At 45.7% G+C, this 23,876-nt stretch overlaps 1 protein-coding gene across 22 annotated transcripts in view; it reads left to right on the top strand.

The window, feature by feature from the left end:
• Positions 1–23,876, top strand: part of PDE4DIPP2 (PDE4DIP) — a 238,182-nt gene that overhangs the window by 206,875 nt on the left and 7,431 nt on the right. For 15 of the 22 annotated variants that reach the window (XR_011463617.1, XM_070367400.1, XM_070367395.1 and 12 more), the window contains 14 exons: positions 1,013–1,205; positions 2,307–2,426; positions 3,573–4,101; positions 5,514–5,749; positions 6,781–6,832; positions 7,917–8,140; positions 8,657–8,809; positions 10,758–10,943; positions 13,743–13,994; positions 14,871–15,002; positions 15,688–15,807; positions 16,911–17,100; positions 17,690–17,814; positions 23,064–23,303. Coding sequence is in view for 21 of the 22 variants with exons in the window: in XM_070367400.1 (XP_070223501.1) it covers positions 1,013–1,205; positions 2,307–2,426; positions 3,573–4,101; positions 5,514–5,749; positions 6,781–6,832; positions 7,917–8,140; positions 8,657–8,809; positions 10,758–10,943; positions 13,743–13,994; positions 14,871–15,002; positions 15,688–15,807; positions 16,911–17,100; positions 17,690–17,814; positions 23,064–23,303 (2,752 nt within the window). In the remaining variant the exon portion in view is untranslated. The remainder of the gene's footprint in view (positions 1–1,012; positions 1,206–2,306; positions 2,427–3,572; positions 4,102–5,513; positions 5,750–6,780; positions 6,833–7,916; positions 8,141–8,656; positions 8,810–10,757; positions 10,944–13,742; positions 13,995–14,870; positions 15,003–15,687; positions 15,808–16,910; positions 17,101–17,689; positions 17,815–23,063; positions 23,304–23,876) is intronic. The other 7 variants (XM_070367402.1, XM_070367396.1, XM_070367387.1 and 4 more) reach the window with 2 other exon arrangements.

The raw sequence follows: 23,876 nt of genomic DNA, 5'->3' as shown, positions 1-23,876 counted from the left end.
GCACCACAAGTAGTGGTGATAATGTTCCTCTAACATCCAGCCTTTAGAAAGGTTTCTTTTATGATATTATCTCATGAATATTACATGAGTAATTAATTTTCATAAATATTTGGGTGCTTAATTTTCCAGGCAAGACACTAGGCACTGGAAACAGGCAATAAGACTTCATCTCTGCCCTTCAGATATTCAACATGGCGGGGAAAGATGGCACAAAACCAGATCATTTCCATAGGATGCAATATAGAGCCACACGGGGCTTTAAGGCAGCCAGTCAGTGGTGTGTAATGACATCTCTTACTTATCACTGCTGTGTACTTCACAGCTCAGCACAGGGGTCTGCTCCTGAGCCTCAGAGGAACTGTCAGGATTCTCTAAGGGGAGGGGGTTGAGCTGCTGCTGCTACTAAGTCGCTTCAGTTGTGTCCGACTCTGTGCGACCCCAAGACAGCAGCCCACCAGGCTCCCCTGTCCCTGGGATTCTCCAGGCAAGAACACTGGAGTGGGCTGCCATTTCCTTCTCCAGTGCATGAAAGTGAAAAGTGAAAGTGAAGTCGCTCAGTCGTGTCCGACTCTTTGTGACCCCATGAACTGCAGCCCAGCAGGCTCCTCCGCCCGTGGGATTTTCAGGCAAGAGTACTGGAGTGGGGTGCCATTGCCTGCTGAGGATTAGGTAAAATGGATTGCAGAGGACTGAGAGAACAACTGGGTAGGAATGCAGGGAGAGATGAGTGGAGGTTTCCACCCCTTCTCTTTTCAACCATTGAACAAACATTTGCTGAGGGTTCCTCACAGACTCAGGTGGCACTGTGCTGTGTGCTGTAGCAACAGAGATAAATAAAACATCACCCCAGCTCTCCAGGTGCTCAGTCTGGAAAGCAAGTAGCTGCCAAGTGGAATGAGGAATGTTACGACAGACACATGGATGAAGTACACAGGGTTCGCAAGGCGAAGTGGCCACCACTGCCTGGGGAGGCGCTCAGATGGCCCTGACTCTGTGCTGGCTCTTTTCACAGCTGGATAACCAGCCCCAGACCCATGATCCTGGGCCGCAGTCAGAATTTAGCCTCTCAGGATCCACGAAGCACCTGCGCTCCCAGTTGGCGCAATGCAAACAACGCTATCAGGATCTCCAGGAGAAGCTGCTGATATCAGAAGCCACTGTCTTTGCCCAGGCCAACCAGCTGGAGAAATACAGAGTCATGTTTAGTAAGTCTTAAGTTCACCACCACCTGTCTTCTTCCTGAGAAGCTCATGCTTTGCAGACTTCACTCTTCTTTCCCAGTCTCATGGCCAATTTAATCCTGACTATGACCTTAGCACTGTGGAAGTGGATTGTTTTTGTTAGTCACTAAATCATGTCCAACTCTTTTACAACCCCATGGATTGTAGCCTGCCAGGCTTTTCTGTCCTTGGGATTTTCCAGGCAAGAATACTGGAGTGTGTTGCCATTTCCTTCTCCAGGGGATCTCCCTGACCCAGGGCTCGAATCCACATCTCCTGCTTTGGCAGGTGGATTCTTCACTGAGCCACCAGGGAAGCCCATGGAAGTGGATACTTAACTTCAGTTTGCAGATGGCAGAAACAAATAAATGAATAAAGCAAGTTTGCAGTGACAGCATAGGGAGGAAATGAGCTAACATCTAGCTTCACTGATTTCTGGTACAGTCAACAGACTGCCTTACCACTCTCAACATATGTTGATTCTTTCTCTTCTGCTCCTCTTTGCACCACAGTAGACTCTTCAAAAATGTACCATGTTGTTGGTCTAGAATCAGTGCTTTCTCGTAGAACTTCTGCAGTGACATAAATGTTCTGTATCTACATCACATGTGGTTATGGAGAACATGAAATGTAGCTAATTCAATTTGAGGATTTAAAGTTTTATTTAACTTTTATCAGTTTAACATAAAACAGTCACGTTTATAACACTTACAGAACAGTGCAGATCTTGGTGTCTTTGAACCTGAGTTAGTTCTGCTCCATCCAAACATTCCCTGAGCCCCATGAACAAAGCATTTGCTAGTTTCCCTGGGGCTTGTAGAGCTGATAGTATACAGTGTCTGACTTAAACATGTCTGGTCCCAGGGAAGCCCAGGTTATCTGTAGGTAAGCTCACCAATGGGGAACAAGCTCACCTGGTGGGGAGGGCCTGGTGCCTGGAGCAGGTGTTTCTTCTCCCACCTCAGTCCAGAGAAGCATCTATCCCACTCGGGGTCTGACCTCCCCAAGGGCCAGGGTGCATGCTGCTGAGGATGAGTGTATGTGGGAAATTTCGATCCTCTGTAGCACCCCCGGTCTGTCCCCAAGCAGGTGGATCGTCGGTGAAGCAGGACAGCAAGCAGGTGCAGGTGGACCTCCAGGACCTGGGCTATGAGACCTGTGGCCGAAGCGAGAACGAGGCTGAGCGGGAGGAGAGCACCAGCCCTGGTGAGAGCTTGGGTGTGGGACTCGCCCTCCCCCACTAAGGGCAGCCTTCACATTTGGGTGCTGCTGGCCAACCCCACATCTGATGAGGAGCAGGGCTGAGGGGTGCAGTAGACTGAAGGGGACACAGGACAGAGGGGGACAGAAAGTTTGGAGAACTCATGCCCAAAATGAAGCTGAGAGTGAGTTTGAATTTCTACAATTAGTTTTCAACATGCTGCCTGTTTAAAAAAAAAATTCAGCGTGAACTTTAAAAAAAGATGTTCCATCCAGCTGATTATTTCAGAAAAAATACTGTGTATGTGTTAGTCGCTCAGTTGTATCTGACTCTGTGACCTCATGGACTGCAGCCCACCAGGCTCCTCTGTCCATGTAATTCTCCAGGCAAAAGTACTGGAGTGGGTTGCCATTCCCTTCTCAAGAGGATCTTCCCAACCCAGGGATCAAACCCAGTCTCTTGCATTGCAGGCAGATTCTTTACTATCTGAACCACCAGAAAAAAAAAAATACTAAAGTCTATTTATTAATGAGAAGATCAAATGAGCTTTGAGTGAGTCAGTGAAAGTTGCTCAGTCATGTCCAACTCTTTGGGACCCCATGGATGATACAGTCCATGGAATTCTCTAGGCCAGATCACTGGAATGGGTAGCCTTTCCCTTCTCCAGGAGATCTTCCCTTCCCAGGGATAGAACCCAGGTCTCCCATGTTGCAGGAGGATTCTTTACCAGCTGAGCTACTAGGAAAGCCAAGAATACAGTACTGAGTAGCCTATCCCTTCTCCAGCGGATCTTCCTGACCCAGGAATTGAACCAGGGTCTCCTGCATTGCAGGCAGATACCAACTGAACTATCAGGGGGATATGCAAACTGAACATCTAAAAAAAGTGTTTTTCTGTACTTTAGCTATAGGGACATTCACCAAATTGAAATTGAGGAGAAAAACACTGAGTAAAATAGAAGGTGACCACACCTGACTTGCAGGGCTCTTGGAGGACAAGAAATACAGCATATGGAGGCCTGCATAGTGCCAGCACTGAATAAAGTACTGCTTTAACTTTTGTTCTAGTAATTATTGTCCTCAAGACCTTGAAGGGCATGGCCTCAGCAGCATGCCCAGCTTTACTCAGGAGGATGTCTTATCTTTTCTCAGAGTGTGAGGAGCACGACAGCCTCAGGGAAACAGTCTTGATGGAGGGGCTGTGCTCCAAGCAGGGACACCTGGACTCCACAATGACCAGCCCCCCTGGGAAGAAGCCCCTGGAGAGCCAACCAGGGAAGCAGGAGGAGCTCCGGGCGTATGGAAAGTCAGAAGACATCTCTGTCCTACGTAAGGACATCAAAGATCTGAAGGCCCAGCTGCAGAACGCCAACAAGGTCATTCATAACCTGAAGAGCCGGGTTCGGTCCCTCTCAGTTACAAGCGATTATTCATCTAGTCTGGAGAGACCCCGAAAGCTGAAGGCCGTTGGTGCCCTAGAAGGAACTTCACCGCACAGTGTCACTGATGAGGACGAGGGGTGGCTGTCTGATGGCACTGGGGCTTTCTACCCTCCAGGGCTTCAGGCTAAAAAGGATCTGGAGAGTCTGATCCAGAGGGTGTCCCAGCTAGAAGCCCAGCTCCCAAAAACTGGAACGGAAGGGAAGCTGGCCGAGGAGCTGAGATCTGCTTCGTGGCCTGGGTAAGGAGGGTGCTCTGTGGATCACTGCTTGATTGAAGATGTCTAAGTTTATGTGTGAAATAGGGAAGCCCAGGCAGGTAGAAGAGAGAACCCATTGGGGCAGTCAGAGAGGACCTATTTCAATGGTAGCCCTGGGTGTTAAGAAAGGACACATGACCCCTGCTGGGAGATACCAGGTCCCTGGGATTTCCTCTTAGGAATGCCTTCATACAGCGACCAGACATACAAGTAGTAAAACTGGAGGCAGACTTCCTGGGTTTGAATCCTAGGTCCAGTACTTACAGGCTCCTTAGTCTTCCTGAGCCTGTTTCTTTATCTATTAAATGAGGATAATAAGAAAACCTATCTCAAAGGGTGGTTATTAGGTTTAAATGAATTAATCTATGTGCTTATAACAATGCCTAGAACATATTAAAGCTCTCAACCCTATTTGCCATAATTATTATTGTTATTAATACTTCGTGTTGAAAAACACTGGACTAGATGTCCATCTCAGTATCCAGGTTATCTATGCTGAGTAACAAACCACCCCAAAGTAGGGGATTCAAACAGTAATTTATGTGGATTGGCTGGGCTTAGTAGAGGTAGCTCTCACTTGGGGTCTCTCATGCTGTCAGATGATGGCTGGGGCTGGAGTCACTGAGATGTCTGGCTAGACATGGCTTCTTCATCCACGTGTCTGGTGACACAGTGCTCCCTGGCTTCTCTCTTTCTGCACGTGGCTTCCTGTCTTCTGGGGCCTTTCTTCCTGGCCTGGGCCTCTCATAGTGGTTGTCTCACTTCAGCATGGTAGCTGGCTTCCAAGAGTCAGGAAGTAAAAGTTGCCCAGTGAATTAAGAGTGATTCCTGGACTTGGCACAGTGTCACAGAGCCCACACGGATTTGAGGAGGTAGAGAATGACTTCTACCTAATGATGAAAGAGGGGCACAGCCACATTGTAGCCAAGCATGTGGAACGGGAGCTTGAGTAACGGCCATCTTTGCAAAATACAGTCTGCCGTAATATAGATGGTCTTTGAAGTAGAGGACATGAAAGGACTTTTTTGGATTTTTAGTATTTATTGAGTGCCTACTCAATAAATATATTTAGCATTTATTATCAACTAGAAGTCTACACTATATTGGTGCTGTAAGGGAAGTAAAATACAGCACGGTATTTACCCCCACAGAACTTAGTTTTCCCTTTTGGCACATGACTAATGCATATTAAACAGTGGAGGAATGGTGGTGTACCATGGTGTTTGATGCAAGCTTGTCAGAACAGAATTTACTCTTAAATACATCCTTTGGTTTTGGTGCCAGAACTCAGCATAAACTGAGGAATTCTTAGAGATGCTCTTACAGAAATCTCTACAGAAGCCCCCATAGCTTAATTTTCCATTCTTACTCTTTCCTCTTCTTTCATTCATTAGGAAATATGATTCCCTGATTCAGGACCAGGCCCGAGAACTGTCCTACCTACGTCAGAAAATACGGGAAGGGAGAGGTATCTGTTATCTTCTCACCCAGCACTCGAAAGACACAGTAAAGTCTTTCGAGGACCTCCTAAGGAGCAATGACATTGACTACTACCTGGGACAGAGCTTCCGGGAGCACCTCGCCCAGGGCAGCCAGCTGACAGAAAGGCTCACCAGCAAACTCAGCACCAGTAAGTTGGCCTCATGGCTTTGGTACCCTTTCGGTGACTCCCAGAGCCTAGCCCCAGATGGCCGCCTCACCTGCCACAGCTGTTAACCCAAGTCCTGCTTCTGCTTCATTCCCGGGGGCTGTTATTGGATCAGGACTGGCCAGTAGGCCGCACAGAGGAGGAACCACAGGGTCAGAGAGGCCGTGATTACAACTGTAGAAACGTCATCATTTATGGAATGTGCCCTTTGGGAAAGGAGGCTGAGTTCATCCAGTGTTGGGGGAGAAAGGGAGGAGGGATGGGAGGACTTTATGGCAATAAAAAGAGCCCTGAATTGAGAACTGCAAGACACAAGCTCTAGCCTGATGCTACCATTCAGTCTCTGGGCAAATGACTTACCTTTTGACATCTCTTGTTTCTTCGCCTATTGCCCGGCATCACACATGAATATAATTCAAATAGAGATAAAGGACAGCACCATGCCCACTTGAACATGGGCACTGAACATCACAGTACACAGGCCAGGAATATTGGTCACGGTTAGAGTCTTTTACTTAGAATTTCCTGAGAGCACCCGAGGGGGCACAGCAGGATCAGTTTTGGGGGACAACCAACCCACATCCCAGTGGTAGGTGCAGAGGTGGGGCAGGGCTGTTGGTCACTTCCTCAAAGCAAGAGTAGGTTCTACGTGAAAGCTATGCGGGGACACAGAGCTCTCACCTGGGAGTCATTCTGTGGCAGGCTTGGAGCCTGGTATGTTACAGAGGGAATCTGGCCAAGTGCCTTTTAAACTTTTTTTTGCATTGATTTGGGGCAGAGGCAGTCATGATGGTGATCGCCAGGTCAGGGAAGTTCTGCCTGGCGAGCGCTGGAGATCCCGCAGGTCTGTTCTCTAAAGATGCTGCCTGAGGTCTCCCAGATTAATTCTTCCACATGTCCTGACCACACATAGAGTGGTCACTATTTTGCACTCGAATAGGCTCTTGCAGTTGTAATGTGTAAAGTGAGACCTGTTTAATTTCTTACTGTTTCTTTCTGAATTTGGTTTGCAGAGGATCATAAAAGTGAGAAAGATCAAGCTGGACTCGAGCCACTGGCTCTGAGGTAATTCAAATAGAATCTGGTAAAGTAATTGGGAACAAGGCCTAAGGGATCAAGGAGGGCTGCAACTTCACAAGTCAGAAGTGGGGAGGTGGGTATGGAAAACACTGATTGTAATGAATTAATTTGTTCATGAAACACCTTCCTGTTCTTTTTAGCCCAATTCTTTACACTCTTTTGATAGAATTCTGTTGATTTCTATTTGTATAATGATTCTCCAGGCTTAGTAACCTGGAGTCAGTCTGACCTAAAAGTAAACTTACCAAATTTCAAGGGTCCTTGGCACCCCAAGGATCTCCTCTGCTCCCTGACTCTGTGTGTTTAAATACACAGTGTGCTTTTTGCCAAGTTGGCTTACCCCCAAGTTGAGTTAGCAGCTAGTTTAGTGGCCATACAGTTTCCCTGGGAAAAAAAGAATTGGATTACAGTTCCTAATAAAATCCCTCAATGTTGCAGATCTTGGGAGGCTACAGTGCCTTGGAAACCAGTTTTCAATGAGTCACTGCATCGTTTCTTATGTGCAATAAAGTTCAGGCTCAGAGTTCTTTGTAGTTACTAGATCAAATCCCTTTGTGTCATGAGTATGCTTTTGACCACTCAGTGCTCCTCAAAATATCTGTGGTGAAGGACAAAGGATTTTGTTTTTATCTCTAATCTATCATAGACCCACACATGGTCTGAACCTTAATCAGCCAGATGATTCTACTTACGTACTCTTGGATGTAGTGAGAATGCCACACTGCTGTGTTTCTCAGTGCTCACCGTCCATTTCTGTACTTATGTTGTTGGAGACCGGGAACCAGCAGTTCTCAGCCTCCAGCTGTCCTGGGGACCACGCTTGGAGCAGCAGTGCCTTAGAGGGCTGGCTGAGCCCCTGGGAGTCCTCAGTGTATCGTGTGGCCAGTGCACTGGGCACCTCTTGCTTCCCCTCCCTCTGCACCCAGCCTACTTCTCACTCCTAAACCAGACATGGGTAATTTCATTTATTCTTTGCAGGCATGGTCCCCTTGACTTATGTAGTTTTCCTCATAAGAACTAGCTCATCCAGTGATTCTGGCTTCCCCTCTGTCCTCCTTCACCCCACTAGGCTTAGCAGGGAGCTGCAGGAGAAGGAGAAAGTGATCGAAGTCCTGCAGGCCAAGCTGGACGCCCGCTCCCTCACACCGTGCAGCAGCCATGCCTTGTCAGACTCTCAGCGCTGTCCCAGCAGCTCCTCCTTCTTGTCTGACGAGCTGGAAGCCTGCTCTGACATGGACATCGCCAGCGAGTACACACACTATGAAGAGAAGAAGGCTTCACCTGGTCACTCAGGTAGCCTCCACTTTCTGAGTGGAACCACCTTGTTCTAGGCTGAGAGGAGACGTCTACATCCAGGCTTTATAGATACACTTTGGCATGTGTCAGGCTGAACCAGGCAAACCACAGTGGGAAGAGTGAGAAGAGGATGGAGACTTCTGTTTCCCCACTGCCTCACGGGCACACAATCTGTCTGATTGATCTCCTCCTTTAAGATGGGATGTCTTATCCCTCCACCCGCTGCAGCTCCTGAACCCCTGAGTTTCCTTGGGTGTCCACATCTGCTGCTGCCCTTGCCTGGTATTTTTGGAGGTGCCTTTGTCTTGGTTCCCGGCTCTGAGCCCCACTATTACCTCTCAGGTGGCTTTTCTCACTGAAGGAGCAATCTGCAAGTAAGGAATGAAAGCTGCTCACAGTGCTTGTGCTTGGTGCTCTCTCTGAAAACAAGGCTCTGCCCTGGTTAAATTGTAAGATCAGATTCCAGTTCTTTGTAGAATACCAAACATGTTCTTTCATTCATGGGTTTTGTAGATTCCATCCATCATTCGAGTCATTCTGCTGTACTGTCTTCCAAACCATCAGCAACCAGTTCATCTCAGGAGGTTAAGGCCGAACCCAGCAGCAACCCCGTCAGCTTCCCAGCTCCCCAGAATCCCCCCAAGGAGGCCAGCCAGGCCCATCCAGGTATGCACTAGCCAATGGGGCAGGGGCTTCATCTCCTCTCACTCAGCTCTGACTTTTCTTCAGAGACAAGAAAAGCATCATTAGGAGCTTAGATACATTGAATCCTAGACAAAAATCAAAAGACCATTCAAATTCACTAAGAGGGTCTGATTAGTCTTTAACTACTGTAGAAAAATAAATAATCCACATCAGACTTTGATCTGCATACCAGATCAAATTTTGACCAGTCGTTGGCTAATCATTTTAAAAGAATCATCTTCATTTCTTTCTCTCATCTCACCCTGGGAATCAAAGAGGCAAAATGTTTCTCTCAGGATTATTGTAGCCAGAGAGCATAAAGAAATTTCCATCTGCTGTTCCCTTGTATGTTTTCCCCATTTTATCTGCAGAGGAGCCTCTGTAGTTGGTGGGGCTATTTCCTTCATAGCTGAGGATGCTTCCGTATCCTTAAAAGGGATTCTGTTCACATTACATTATCTTTCATGGTTTTATGAATGAGTCGGTGGTCCTTGATATATACATGGTGTATATCTTGGACTGAAAGAGTTGTATATTTCATTTACCTGCCTCAGGTTAGTTACCAGGGGTTGTATTATCCAATCACAGCTCCACACTAGCAATGGCATAGAACGGGCAAACCTTATTCTCACCTGCTGCCCCCCAACAAGACGGGCTGGCTGCCTGCCTTCAGTGTGGTTGTGGTGAGGCTGCATTCAGTAGAGATGCCTACAGAAGAACAACACTTTTCTTCTGCCGTCCTTGTCTCTCTTGAGAGCAAGTCAACCAAATCTTAAGGAAAAGAATGTTTCCAACTCTTTTTGGGCTCAAAGTTTCTGGGCCAAAATTTCCAGCTAAACCAGGAAATCATGGGGAAAAACCATTCATCAAGCACTGTAGACATCTCTGTGAATGCTTTGGGGTTAAAAAGAGCAGAAGGTCGAAGGTTTTAGAATCAGAATGAAGGAGGCCTGGACTGTGTCACTTGGTAATTCAGGGGTCTTGTACTGCTCTGATACTATGTCAGCATCCTGGGATAAGGGATGTTTTTCAGAATGTGATCACTGTCTTCTGTGTGAAGCAGTCTCCACAAGTCTAGACGTCTTGGTTTCTGCTCCCTCCATGGGCTACATGCCCTTCAACTGTTTTTGGGAAAAGGAGATTCAACCATCAGAACTTCCCAGGCTTCCTGAAGTCTATAGATGGGCTGCATAATGATCACCTGCGAAGTTTTTTCTTTTAAAAAACTTTCTGCCAGAGTTTACAATTCAGTAGGTTTGCATCGATGGAAGAATCCACATATGTTAAGCATTTTTCTTAAACTATTTGAATGTCCAGACAGATTTGCATGCCACTGTGTCTCAGTTTGCCAAGGCTTTTATTTTTCCTTTGGTGAATGAGCACAGTGATTTGGGATTCTCAAGTTTGTTTCCGTCAGCCTTGAATTTCATGCATTAGTCATGCCAGCGTCCCCACTCTCCTAGTCTACTCAGTCCTCCTCAGGGCGAGTCCTGCTGCTTTCAGGAGTTCTAGGTGTAGGGGAGTCTTGACTGGCCCATGCTGGCAGCAGCACCCCAGGGCTCCTGAGAGCATTCAGGCAGAGCCATCCTGACCTGCCACGCCCAGATGGCTAGGATGGGGCTCTCATGGCTGCCTGAGCTATGGTAATGCTACCTTGCCTTTTATAACCAGTTGTTTACAAGATGAGCATAGAATGTGAAAGCAGGATAGCCCTGGCAGGGGAGAAGAAGGAGGGGGTGAGAAAAGTCAGCCTCTTGGGTAGCTCTGCTCCCCCTTGGCCATCTTAGTCATCACCAAGTTGAATGACAGACACTCCCCAAGGAGACACCTGGTCAGGAAATAGTTTCACCTTCTCAGTCTTTCACCCGTTCTTTTCTCTCCCTTTCGGTCTAATGACTTATGTCCTTTCTCCCTAACTTTCTGTTTCTAGGCCTTCATTTCCAATCCATACCCACGCTGGTTAGCCTTCCCCAGGCACCACTGCCCTCAGCTCCACCCAGCTTCCTGCCTTTCAGCTCTGCTGGCCCTCCCCTCCCTGGCTGCTGTGAGACACCCATGGTCTCCTTGGCAGAGGCTCAGCAGGAGCTGCAGATGCTGCGGAAGCAGTTAGGAGAAAGTGAGCACTTCCTGCTGCGTTTGTGTGCTTGCGAATGGTGGACCCACACTGTGTGTCTCTGCATGGCTTTGGCTGGATGGCAGAGTTTTAAAAATAACACAGGGGTACACGCTATCAGTGGACGATTGAGGCAGAGCTGCGCTTGCTGTTTTGGGAAATATATTCGCTGTTATCTTTCTCATATGTGTGTTTCATCAGTTAGTAGGCAACTAACTATCCTCCTATGTGAAATAAGAAAAGAACTTCACATGATGAATTTTCCCTCTAGTAGTGCTTTAAAAAATACTAGAAAGCAATCTGAAATTACCTTGTAACCATGGTCTGTGCCTGTAAAGAAGAGCTTGGATGGGCCAGAGATTGATGGTCACCATATAGAGAGTGTCCAATGACCTAAGACCACAGCTGAGAATGTGTACACCTTGAGCCCCATTTAGACCACATTAGTATCCCTGAAATTGGATACACTGTCTACTCTAACATTAGTTTGATTTCCAGCGAGACTGAGATTATTTTTAAGGAGAGTCTGCACATGTTCCTTCCAGCAGGCAGTGAGGTCTAAGAGGCTACCTTCTGCTACCAGTGTTACACGGGTATAGCAATCTAAGTACCTACCAACATGAACATGGTCTTACCTTGTGTGACAGAGCCAGGGCAGAGAACTAAAACTCAGAGAGTGAGGTTACTTGATCAAGGTCACTAGTAAGGGGGAGAAATGGGCTTGAATTTGGATCTGCTGCTCCTGGTTCCATGTTTCCATTATACCTTCTCCATCTAGAATGGTTTTGTTACAGTTCTGCTGAGAGCACAGGCTGAGCTCAGCTGAACCATCTGGAGGCCCCTTGCAAAAGTCTTTTCTCTCTTTAGAGATGACAGAAAGGTGCTATTCTCTCTGAACTAGAACTTGCTACCATGCTACCATAGCAGATCTGGAACCAACAACTGATGGATAACAAATCTGTTCCATGCCGAAAGGCAAAGAGTGTTCACTAGACTACTTTTCTTTTCTTCGTTTCCTTTTCCTTCATCTTTCCACATTGTCACATTGTCTTTGCCCAAAGGGAAAGACAGGAAGAAGAGCACTGTGCCTGAAGTGGTCCGCTGATGTGGGTTGAACTGGAGTCACAACCAGTCTGTTCCATGGGCCAGATTTTGGATGGTCCAGCCTTGGCGAGAAAGGCTGTAGCCCTTTCTTTGCCTTGTTAAGCACAGTCCTCTCCAAACAGCTCATCAGCTCTCCTCCTTTGCTTTAAAGCAAGCTTCCGAGTGGATAGTGGTGCATGGCAGCTTCTCAGGTCTCTATGGAGCTAAAATCTTCTTGTGCAAGTGTCTATCTGGTGTTTTTGCATGGTTTAGGGCATGTGCTCTGTATTGTGTGGCCGGGGAGACTGGAACATGAGACTACTGATCCCTGTTACTGATAAGATTTGAAGCCTCCTACAACCTTGGTGAGAAAGTAAGCTGAGTGTCAGCAACCACTGATTTCCCCCTTTGCCTTGTGTGGCGTTGGGTTGAAAGAGGTGTGGACAAGGTAGGGAGTCACCTCTCTTTTAAATCCTGGACTGTAATTTGGATGCTTACACTTTTTATCCTCCTCCTTAATTTCCAGTGATCCCAATGAATATCTAGTATTTTTCAAATTGGGGAAGGGGAGATACTTGACAATACTTCTCAAACTTTCCTGCTTATTAGAGTCAGCTAGGACGATTTTAAAACATTCAGTACCCAAGCTGTACCACATACCAATTAAGGTCAAATCTCTGGGGAACCAGGCACTGGTACTTGTTTTTACATTGTCTTAGATGATTCCAGAATGTAGCCAAATTTGAGAACAGTTATAAACAAGGATCAAAATTGGCAACTGCCAACTACATTAATCCCTCAAAGGGGGTTGGCTTGGTTGGAAGAAACCAGGACCTCACTCCTCACTCCTGTTTCTTAGGCAGAGCTACCTGTTTACTCTGCTGCTCATGTCGATAATCCCTGGAAGAAAGCAGTCTTCTGAATGTGAATATCCTGAACTATAGCCAGTTCACTTCTTTCCCTCTCTCACCCAGCTGGGATTATTTTTAAATAGAAGCGGAGATGATGGGAAGGCCCATGATTTCACAGGGTCTATGAAGGCATCAGCCTATGAAATGAAAGGTCCTACCTCTCCCATGGGAGAGTGTTCGTGACTCTTCAGATGCAAGTGATGACATTTCGGTTCCCTGAATCATGTTGAGTAAGATTCAGATCACCTCTTACCTTATACAGAACCTCCCCCAACCTCAGCAAAGAGTTCAGTCTGGAGTGACTGGGGCCACCATTCTAGCTGGATTTATGCCCCCTTCCTCTTTTGACAACCCCAAAGGAAAACTGGGAAAACGGGCACTTTAGCTTCTGGAACAGCAAGTACTCACAGGAACACAGACATTCCTGTTCACAGGTGTGCTCAGTGCTACGGCCCATCACACTCTTGACCCCTGACTTTCCCAGTGAGTTCTGCCCAGGAACTTCCCTGGACTCTATCATGAGGCATTATCATAGGAGCCAGGATTAGGGCCACAGGACTTTCCTTTCGTGCACATGGCTGACTTTATGATGCTTTATTCACCCCCTAACTCTTGCGCTCATGCTAGCAAATACAAGGGGTTAGAGTTGTAGCTTCTGGGGTGTCAGTCTTCATGTCACTGCTTTTCCACAGCTGACTGGGACCTCAGCCTGTGTGTCCCCTCCAGTGTCTGCTCTTCTCAGTCACACGTTTCCTGGCTGATCCTTGTGCTCTGCTACTGCTTCTCACTCATGTTTCCTTCTGCCCAGGTGTCACCAGTGTTCATCCTGCTTCCCCAGCCACACTGCCAACCAACCACACAGAAGCCAGATCTTCCCACTACCTCAACCCTCCCCAGCCCCTCTGTCCTCCAAGGGGCACCACGGACCTGGGCAGAATCCTGGAGCCTGGGTACCTGGGCAGCAGTGGCCAGTGGGACATGATGAGGCCTCAGAAAGGGAGCATATCCGGGGACCTATCCTCAGGCTCCTCCATGTACCAGCTTAACTCCAAGCCCACAGGTAAATACAAAGCCGAGCAGGTCAATTGTTTCTCTAAACCCTATGAAACCCTGTACATGTACACTTACAACTCCCTTACATGCACCCCTATATGGGAGGAGGCCCATGGGGCTTGCTTAGCACTAGCTGTCCTGTGTTTGAAATCAAATTACTCTTTTTTAGGGTAAAAGTGATAGGTTATTTAATTTTAAACCTTTTTTTTGTATTGAGGTATAGCCAGTTAACAATGTTGTGATAGTTTTAGGTGAATAACAAAGGGACTCAGTGATACATATACACGTACCCATTCTCCCGCATACTCGCCTCCCATCCAGGCAACATGAACAGAGGTCTGTGTGCTATATAGTAGGTCCTTGTTGGTTATCCATTTAAAATATAGCAGTGTGTGCGTGTTCATCCCAAATGCCCTAACTATCTCTTTCCCCCAACCTTCTCCCTGGCAACCATAAGTTTGTTGTCTAAGTTTGTGAGTCTCTTTCTGTTTTGTAAGTAAATTCATTTGTATCATTTCTTTTTAAAATCCACATATAAGGGATGTCATATGATATTTCTCCTTCTCTGACTTCACTCAGTATGACGATCTCTAAGTCCATTCATGTTGCTGCAATGGCATTATTTTGTTATTTTTTACGGCTGAGTAATATTCCATTGTGTGTGTGTGTGTGTGTGTGTCTGTGTGTGTGTGTCTGTGTGTATACATCTTGGTGGAGCCAATTTACTCTTTAAACAAAGTCACCTGAGCTCCCATATGCCCATGAGAGAGGACAGTGATGTTTAGGGATCTTGCTGAGAGACCACTAGCAGAGCCCCCCTAGTGGGTCCCACTAATAGACAGGATGCTCCATCTCTACCTCTTCCTGTCCTGGGTGGCTGCAGGGGCTGACCTGCTAGAGGAGCATCTTGGTGAAATCCGGAACCTACGCCAGCGCCTGGAGGAGTCCATCTGCATTAATGACCGCCTGCGGGAGCAACTGGAAAACAGGCTCAGCTCCACTGCCCGCGAAAGTGGTAGGAGAGGCCCAGGGCCTCCTATTTCCAGTCTAATTAGGGAGATTCTGAAGGTTTCCCTAGAGAAGAGAGTCACAGATTTCAAAGCACTGTAGTCTGCTTTCCTCCACTTGCTCCTTACAGTCAGCAAGGCAGGAGCAAGGACCATTCCCTTCCCTTTGTTGCTGTATCTGAGCTCAGAGAGTAACTCTCCTCACTGCAGATCTAACCAGATCTGGTCCCCAGAATCTTCTGGCTTCTTGTTCACCCTAAAGCTGCTCATCTGCTGCCTGCTGACTTCTGTGCCCTGGTTCTGTGATTGGCATGTGGTGGAGCCAGGTCTGCAAGGCCTCCCGCAGCCACTCACCAAGGTAGCCTCCTGCCCACACTCTCCCCCAGGCTGCTGACACTGGGAGGCCAGCCTTTCCAAACACCCTTGACCTGTCCACACTGCAGCAGGAGCAGCTATTTAGGGAACAGAGCCTCCTGAACAGCTCACCCAGGGCACATGAAATGCATGCAAAGAACCCATGCAGAGGAGCCACAGGAAAGCCAGGCATTCAGCCCAGCAGACTTTGTCCCACCAGGACACGAGTCCTCGGGGTTTTCTGCTGGGTTGGGACAGTGTCTGGAGACAGAGAATGAGCAAACAGAGATCCTCTATTACACAAATGTGTAACTTACCTGCTTGCACTTCCCCGGACAGGCTCAACCTCTAACTTCTACAGTCCAGGCCTGGAGTCCACACCTCAGCTCTCCAATGAGAACAGAGTCCTTAGGGAAGAAAACCACAGGCTTCAGGCTCAGCTCAGTCATGTTTCCAGAGGTGAGTGCCAAAAGCCACAAACTGTGGTCAGTGTTGTATCCATTTCTTCCCTGGCCACACCCATCACCAATTGGAGAAGCAAAGAGAGAAGGTGGAGAGAACAGAGCTACTCAGACCCACCAACATCAAACTCCCATAGCTTTTCTCACTCTAGAAAGGGCTATTTCCTGACAATGCCCAAGCATGGGCCTTCAGACGCCTAGGCTCCAGGAGGAGGAGCTTTAGGAAATCCACTTCTGTGCAACCCACTTGCAGTAATTCAGTCATTAGCTATCAAACTGGACACCAGTTAGTGCCTGTCCTACCTCCCCACAACTCACAGCTAGTTTGGACCCAGGAAAGGGAGGAGCAGGAGGCCTAAACACCCTCTCAGGTTCTTCCAAGACCTCACTGAAGCTCCCTGTGTCCCTCTCGTGCTGATGTGCTATCCCCATGTCTCCTCTCCATCTCCCTCCTTACACACTCAGGGCTCCTCTTTGGTCCCTGGTCCTCTGCTAGAAAAACATCTTGCAGAGCTTTCTCAACACTATTGAGCGGGCATCCATGTGTGGGCATCATTTCCTGTGGGGCCTGGGTGGGGGCATGGGGGGTGGGCGGTGACCTTAGTTTTAATTGAGTTAATGAAATCAATGTATTTTCAATCACAAATTATTTTTATTTACAAATATTTATTGAATAGCCAAATAGACAAAGAATGGTGGCTAAGAGGATTAAGCCCAGAATGAAATAATGCTTGCAGGAAAGGAAAAAGACATTAAGAGAGGTTTCTACATAAGCCTCTTGATCCTTGGCAAAACTCACGAGTGGATTATTGCATAGAGCGTATGTGAGTACTTAGAAAATAGAGTTAGGAAGCAGAGTGTGTTCCCTAAAACCAAGGCGGGCCATACTGAATCACAGCTGCAACCTCTTTCTGCAGAGAAAGAGGCCCCCACTCCTTGGAGCATGTGGATGTAACAGCAGACACTGGCTTTGCCTCCCTGGCAGCATAAGCTGGCCTTCCTTTCACCTTAGTTCTGTTTGTCGGGATGGATGTGTTTGGGCTTATCTTCCTGCTGACCTTTGACCCTACAATATATGCACTCCTGTGTCCTGCTTTCCAGAGCACTCCCAGGAAACAGAATGCCTGAGGGAGGCTCTGCTGACCTCTCGATCCCGGCTTCAAGAGCTGGAAATGGAGCTGGAGCACCAAAAGGTAGACCGGCAGCAGTTACTGGAAGACCTGAAGGAGAAGCAGCAGGAGATCTTGCATTTCCAGGAGGAACGACTGTCTCTCCAGGAGAAAGACTCCAGGTTAGAGGGAGCCCGTTGAAGATGGCCGCATTTTCAGATTTAGAAAAAGGGATATTGGCAAGTCAGTGAATGGTCCTTTTCAGAAACCTCGATATCCCTTCTGCTATTTCAGATTTATGGGTAACTTTGAACAGAAGGAAGGACTTCTCTAAGAATGACTTTTTCACTCCAAAGTTGAGAGAGTAAAACTCTCTTATGTAAGTAAGGCTTTAGCATATCAGATTCTGGAGAAAGTACTTCTAGTGAGTTTTGGGATATTAGTCCCATCATCACCTAGGAGGTCTACACCAGCCTTGGTGCTGCTTCCCAGCATAAGCCCTGTAACTGCTGGACAACATGACAAGACACGGTGGGGCAGTAAGAACACCGGGTAGTGTGTCCCAGGTGTGATAGCTAACAGCACAGTTCTAAGCAAAGGGGCTTTACCCTCTGAGCCTCCCTTGCCACATCTGTAAAATAAAGGCAGTGGTCTTCATGACACCTCAGTTGACATCTAGGGCTAAAATTCTATGATGTAAAAGTTGGCTCAGAGCCTCTTGCCCTGATAGGAATCCACCTGCTCAGTGGACCCTTGCTTCTCCCTTGCCAGGCTGCAGCGTAAGCTGGCCCTCCTGCAGCAACAGTGCGAAGAGAAACAGCAGCTCTTCCAGTCCCTCCAGTCAGAGCTACAGATCTATGAGGCACTTTATGGTGACTCCAAGAAGACGCTGAAAGGTATGTTTTCCCTTCTTCCCCACCCTAGGAGCTTCTTGTTCTTGCTAGAGCTTCCGATGAAGTCTTTACCTTGGGAGTTCCAGAGATCTTGGAAACTTACTTTGTTCTATCTGAGAAAAAGCCTCAGTCATTGAGGATCCCAATAAAAAGGGGGGAGCCCTCACACACAAAGCCCAGATGCTGGTGACAAGAGCAAGATTCAGCCTACAGATCCTTAAAAATAGGCTACAAGAGTCAAACTTCACCTACCTGGATGGTCTGAGACAAGTTAATCAAAATCCAGATTATACAGTGATTTTTAAAAAATGCAAAGAACCATGCTGGTGGTGTCATCATTTGAAAAAGTCTCAGATGTTGTGAATTCTGATCACCCACGCAGCGATTGTTGCAGACAACCAGCTCCCACACTGACCTTCCCAAAGTGAGAAAAAAGTTTTCTTTAAAGACATTTTTATTCTGGGCATAATTAATTTGTCAGAAAAATAATTTGCAGATATTTCTCTAAGTCCTTTTAGTGTCTTTGAAAGACAGCACTTTTTAGATTTTATTGAACATCAAATTTTTTTTTTATTATTTACTCTTTTCTTTATGTCCTAGCGAAGAAAGCTTTGTCTATCTCAAGATCATAAAGATTTCCTTGTATTTTTCTTCTTGAAGTTTTATAGTTTTTGCTCTTATGTTTAAGAGCAAAACTGTGTTTTGCTGTGTTTCATTTTGAGTTAATTTTGTATATGATGTGAGAAAAAGGTTAAAGTTCTTTTTTCCCTATATTGATATCCAGTTTTTCCAGCACCATTTATTACAAAGAATGTCCTTTTCCCATTTAATTACCTTGGTAGCTTTGTTGACAATCAACTGACCATAACTTCTGTTAGTAATATTTTGTAATTTTTTGTATATTCATCTTTCATATTTTAATTTTTACATAAATATTTCTCATGTGTGGGATAACATTTTCATTTCAACTGCCAAGTAATTTTTTTGCTAGGATATAGAAACACAATTGATTTTTCATCACCACAACCATCCTCAAATTGCTTGGCATCTCCATTGAAAAACAACGGCCAAGGCAAAAAAAAATCACTTGCCAATATATGTGTGAGTCTATTTCTGAATTCTTCACTCTGTTCCATTAATAAATATGTCCATTCTTCCACCAATAACAAGCTGTTAGAGTTTTTATAGTAAAATCTGAATTTGTTTGGCTAAGTCTTCACACTTTGTTTTTTTTTTTCTCTTTTAAAATTAAAAAAAAATATTGGAGTACATTTCATACACAATGTGTTAGTTTCAGGTGTACAGAAAAGTGATATAGTTATACATAGACATATATCCATTCATTTTCAGAATCTTTTCCCATATAGGTTTTACAGAGGATGTTTATGTTAATACCAACCTCCTCATTTATCCCTCCCCCCACCTTTCCCTTTTGGTAACCAGAAGTTTGTTTTCTAAGTCCGCGAGTCAGTTTCTGCTTTGTAAATAAGTTCACTTGTATCATTTTCTAAGATTCCATATATAAGTGATATTATATTTGTGTTTTTCTGTATGATTGACCTCACTTAGTGTGATAATCTCTAGGTCCACCCATGTTGTTGTACATGGCATTATTTCATTCTTTTTTATGGCTAAGCAATAGCCCATTGTATACATGCACCATATCTTCTTTAATCATTCATTTGTCAATGGACATTTAGGTTGCTTCCATGTCTTGGCTATTTTTTTCTTTGTCTTTTATTTTTCCATGTCTTGGCTATATTTTCTCTTTGTCTTTTATTTTTCCCAATTTGACTAATATGTGTCTGAGAGTGTTCCTCCTTGGGTTTATCCTGTATAGGACTGTCTTCACTTTCTTGACTTGAGCAACTGTTTCCTATCACACGTTAAGAGTGTTTTCAGCTGTTATCTCTTCCAATATTATCTCAGGCTCTTTCTCTCTCTTTTCTCCTTCTGGAACTCCTATAATACAAATGTTGATACATTTAATGTTGTCCCAGAAGTCTCTTAAAACTGTCCTAATTTTTTAATTTACTTTTTTCAATTGAATGTATTTTATTAAGACTAATTCTGAATGGAAAAACATAGCCAAAATAGTGCCTTTGGCATCTTATTTGAAGCTTTCTATTCCATTCTATTCCCTCATCTCCCTCCTTCATTTTATGTCAAGTTACAAACTTGGTTTCATGATAATAAAATCAGTCTTAGGCCTCTGGCATGCTTTCATGGAGAGTTTTGTTGAAATGGCTCCAGTAAAAAACAGGGAGACCACCTTGTACTGTGTGCCCACTAATGGCACCGGCTTTGTACTTGGATGCCAGGTAGACATCTGCCACCTTGTGTCAGAGCCACCTCCAGAATTTGGTCTCTATGAGTTTATATCCTCACAGCACCAGGTGGTGTTCCAGGGATCACCCTTCCTGTAAGGATCCTCCTTGTAATGTGGATTCTTTATCCATGGGGAAGAAAAGGACTTTTGAAGAATGATTCTTGAGAAATGTGCTACATACTACTGTATTGCATGATATATTTCATAGATTCCATGTCAGTCACTTTTCCTTGGTCACGCCAGAAGATTTTAGTTCATGAAGCCAGATGGTAAGAGTAGTCCAAACCCAGCTTCTTAACCAGCATTGGATAGTCACTCCAGCTGTAGACTTTTTCATGGAAAGCAATGTTGTAGGAAGGCCAATATCCTCTCCGCAGAGCATTAGTTTTAAACTGTCCTTATTTTGTTTTCATTCTTTTGTTCCATGGCAGTGATTTCTACCATTCTGTCTTCCAACTCACTTATCTGTTCTTCTACCTCATTTATTCTGATACTGATTCCTTCTAGTGCCTTTTTCATTTTAGTTACTGTATTGTAAAACTCTGTTCTTTATACCTTCTAGCTCTTTGTTAAACATTTCTTGTATCTTCTTGATCTGTGCCTCCATTCTTTTCTGAGATTTTGAATCATCTTTACCCAACATTACTCTGAATTTTTTTTGGTAGATTGCCTACCTGCACGTCACTTAGTTGTTCTCCTGGGGTTTTATCTTGTTCCTTTGTTTGGAACATATTTCCCTGCTGTCTCATGTTGTCTAAGTTTCCGTGTTTGTGGTCTCCTTTCCATAGGCAACAGGATTATAGTTATTTTTGCTTCTGATATCTGCCACCTAGTGGGTGAGGTTGGTCCAGGAGATTGTTCAGGCATCCTGGTGGGAGAGACTGGTGCCTGCCTAGTGGTGGGTGGACCTGGATCTTGCCCCTCTGGTGGGCAGAGCTAGGTCAACGGGTATGTTTAGAGGCATCAGTGGACTCCTGATTACTTTATTCAGCCTGTCTGCTAATGAGTAGTGTTGTGTTCCCATCCTCCTGTTGGTTGTTTATCCTGAGGCATCCCAGCACTGGAGCCTATAGGCTGTTGGGTGGGGCCAGGTCTTGGTGCCAAAGTGGCAACCTCCTGGAGAGCCTCCTGCTGCTGCTGCTAAGTTGCTTCAGTCGTGGCCAACTCTGTGCAACCCCATAGACGGCAGCCCACCAGGATCCCCCATCCCTGGGATTCTCCAGGCAAGAACACTGGAGTGGGAGCTCACATTGTTGAATATTCCCTGGAGCTTCTACCACCAGTGTTCATATCCCTACAGAGAGCCAGGATACCCTCCAAGACCTGCAGGTAGGTCTGGCTCCGGTTTCTATGGTGTCATTGCTTTGGCCTAGGTCCCAGTGCTCATGAAACTTTGTGTGCACCCTCTAAAACTGGAGTCTGTTTCTCCTAGCCCTGTGGAACTCCTACACTCAAACCCTGCTGGCCTTCAGAGCCAAATGCTCCAGTAGCTCCTCCTTCCTATTACAGATCCCCAGGCTGGGAAGCCTGGTGTGGGACTCAGAATTCTCCTGTGGGAGAACTGCTGCAATATATTTTCCTGTTTGTGGGTAGCCCACCCAGCAGGTATGGGATTTGATTATATCATGAAAGCACCCCTCCTACTCTCTCACTGTGTCTTCTTTGTCTTTGGATGCAGAATATCTGTTTTGGTAGGTGCCAGCGTTTTCTGTTGATGGTTGTTTAGCAGTTAGTTGTGATTTTAGTGTTTTCACAAGAAGAGGTGAGCTCGTCCTTCTACTCTGCCATCTTGTCCTGCACTCTTCATTTATTCCATTTCGTGAGAATATTCACATAGCTCACTGCAGAAATAATGTGTTTGGTTAAGGCCCATGGCTCTGATGCAACTGGATGCATGTATAATATGGTATATGCATCCTATTACCTTGATAAAAACTGAAACAAATACTATCTTTTTAAACACATTTGACTTCAATGTTTTTAGATGAGCAATTATAGTCTTATAGAACATTTCTTAGATTTCTTCTTCCCCCAGTACATAGAGAAAGGCTATGGGTGATGAGTGCAGGTAAAAAGGCAAGTAGAACTTGAGAAATCCAATTAGTTATGATCTCTCCCTCTCATTTTTTTTTTAATTTTTAAAATTCATTTATTTTTGACTGTACTGGGTCTTCACTGTTGCACAGGCTTTTCTCTAGTTGGGATGGATGGGCTTCTCATTGTGGTGGCTTCTTTTGCTGAAAAGCATAGGCTCTAGGCATACGGGCCCCATAATTGTAGTTCCCAGACTCCAGAGCACAGGCTCAGTAGTTGTGACCTATGGGCTTAGTTGCTTCATGGCATGTGGGATCTTCCTGGGCCAGGGATTGAACTCACGACTTCTGTGTTAGCAGGCAGATTCTTTACCACTGAGCCACCAGGGAAGCCCTATCCCTCCCATTCTTAAGTGCTGCCCAAAGGCCTGATGCCTTCTTCTTCCTGTCCTCTTTGATTCCTGAATGTAGAGGTCATCACATCTTCTCTCTCAGTCTGTGTACTTCTCCAGCTTAGTATTGATCTTCTGCCTTGAAAGACCCTGCTCTCTAGCCTGAAGGACTAAGGTTAATAAGGAGGAGAAATATTAGGTTTGACTTCATCTGCCAATCATGTGCCCTCTAAATGGACAAGGGTCATTTGAGTCTCAAGGAAACTCCAGGCTGGAGTGTGTACCATCTTAATATGTGCCAGTCCTCGCCCAGGAAAAGTGACATCCCCATCACAGCAGGGGATGTAATGGTTCTAAACAGATTCTAAGCCACATTAGTCCTGGGATTCTGAGATTACAGTGGGGTCCTTGGCAGAAAGGAACGTCACAGAAGAGTGTTCTGACAGATGCTTGGAAACACTTGGTTCAGTGCCACCAGACCTCTCTCTCTCCTTTCAGCTTATACCTGGGATGCCTGTCACCAAGTCCCTTTGAGCAGTGACTTGAGCCACCTGGTGGCAGAGATCCGAGCTTTGCGAGGGCAGCTGGAGCAGAGCATTCAGGTGAACAACTGTCTGCGACTGCAGCTCGAACAGCAGTTGGATGGTGGTGCCAGCAAAGCCGGCCTCAGCTCCTCCTCCGTTAACCAGAAATTCCCCACCAACACTGACCCTGGAAACAAGCAGCCATTCTTCCAAGGTAGGAAGGAAAAGGGAATCATGAAGCCCTCGGCCAGTGGGAAGGTCCCCAGGATGTGTGTGGTGGAAGGGACAATATTGCCTCTTCCACACTCCTTAGGGTCAGGGTGAAGTCAAAGATGCTTCAGTACAGTGCCTTGAGGGCATGGAGTTTGGGGTCAGATCTGGCTCCAGATTCTGAGTTTGCCACTTACATGTTGTTTGCCTTAGGAAAAGTGCTAAAACTCCTCAAGTATTTAAGCCTTAGCTTCCTCATCTTTAACATGAGGATAATAATAATATAAACTATTATGTGGAGCATTAAATGAAATAATTTACAAGTACCTGACACCATGAGAAGTACTCAAAACAATTAACAGCTGTATATGTTAATGCCTATTCCTTATGTTTGTGGAGTGTTTTAAAATTTACCATGTTTTCAAATAATTTTTCAAATAATTTCATCAGAGCTAGTGCAGGATTTACTATCTCTGTATTTCACATGAGAAAATATAGGCACTGAGACAATTAATTGATACGCTGAGGTCTGCGGGAGTTAACGGGCCAACCCAGGATTTAAAGCAGAAGTTTTGAT

The sequence above is a fragment of the Bos mutus genome, chromosome 3, assembly GCF_027580195.1.
Source record: "Bos mutus isolate GX-2022 chromosome 3, NWIPB_WYAK_1.1, whole genome shotgun sequence".
Taxonomy (NCBI): Eukaryota; Metazoa; Chordata; class Mammalia; order Artiodactyla; family Bovidae; genus Bos; species Bos mutus.
The sequence above is the reverse complement of the archived record's forward strand: the minus strand, read 5'-3'. Positions and strand labels throughout refer to the sequence as shown.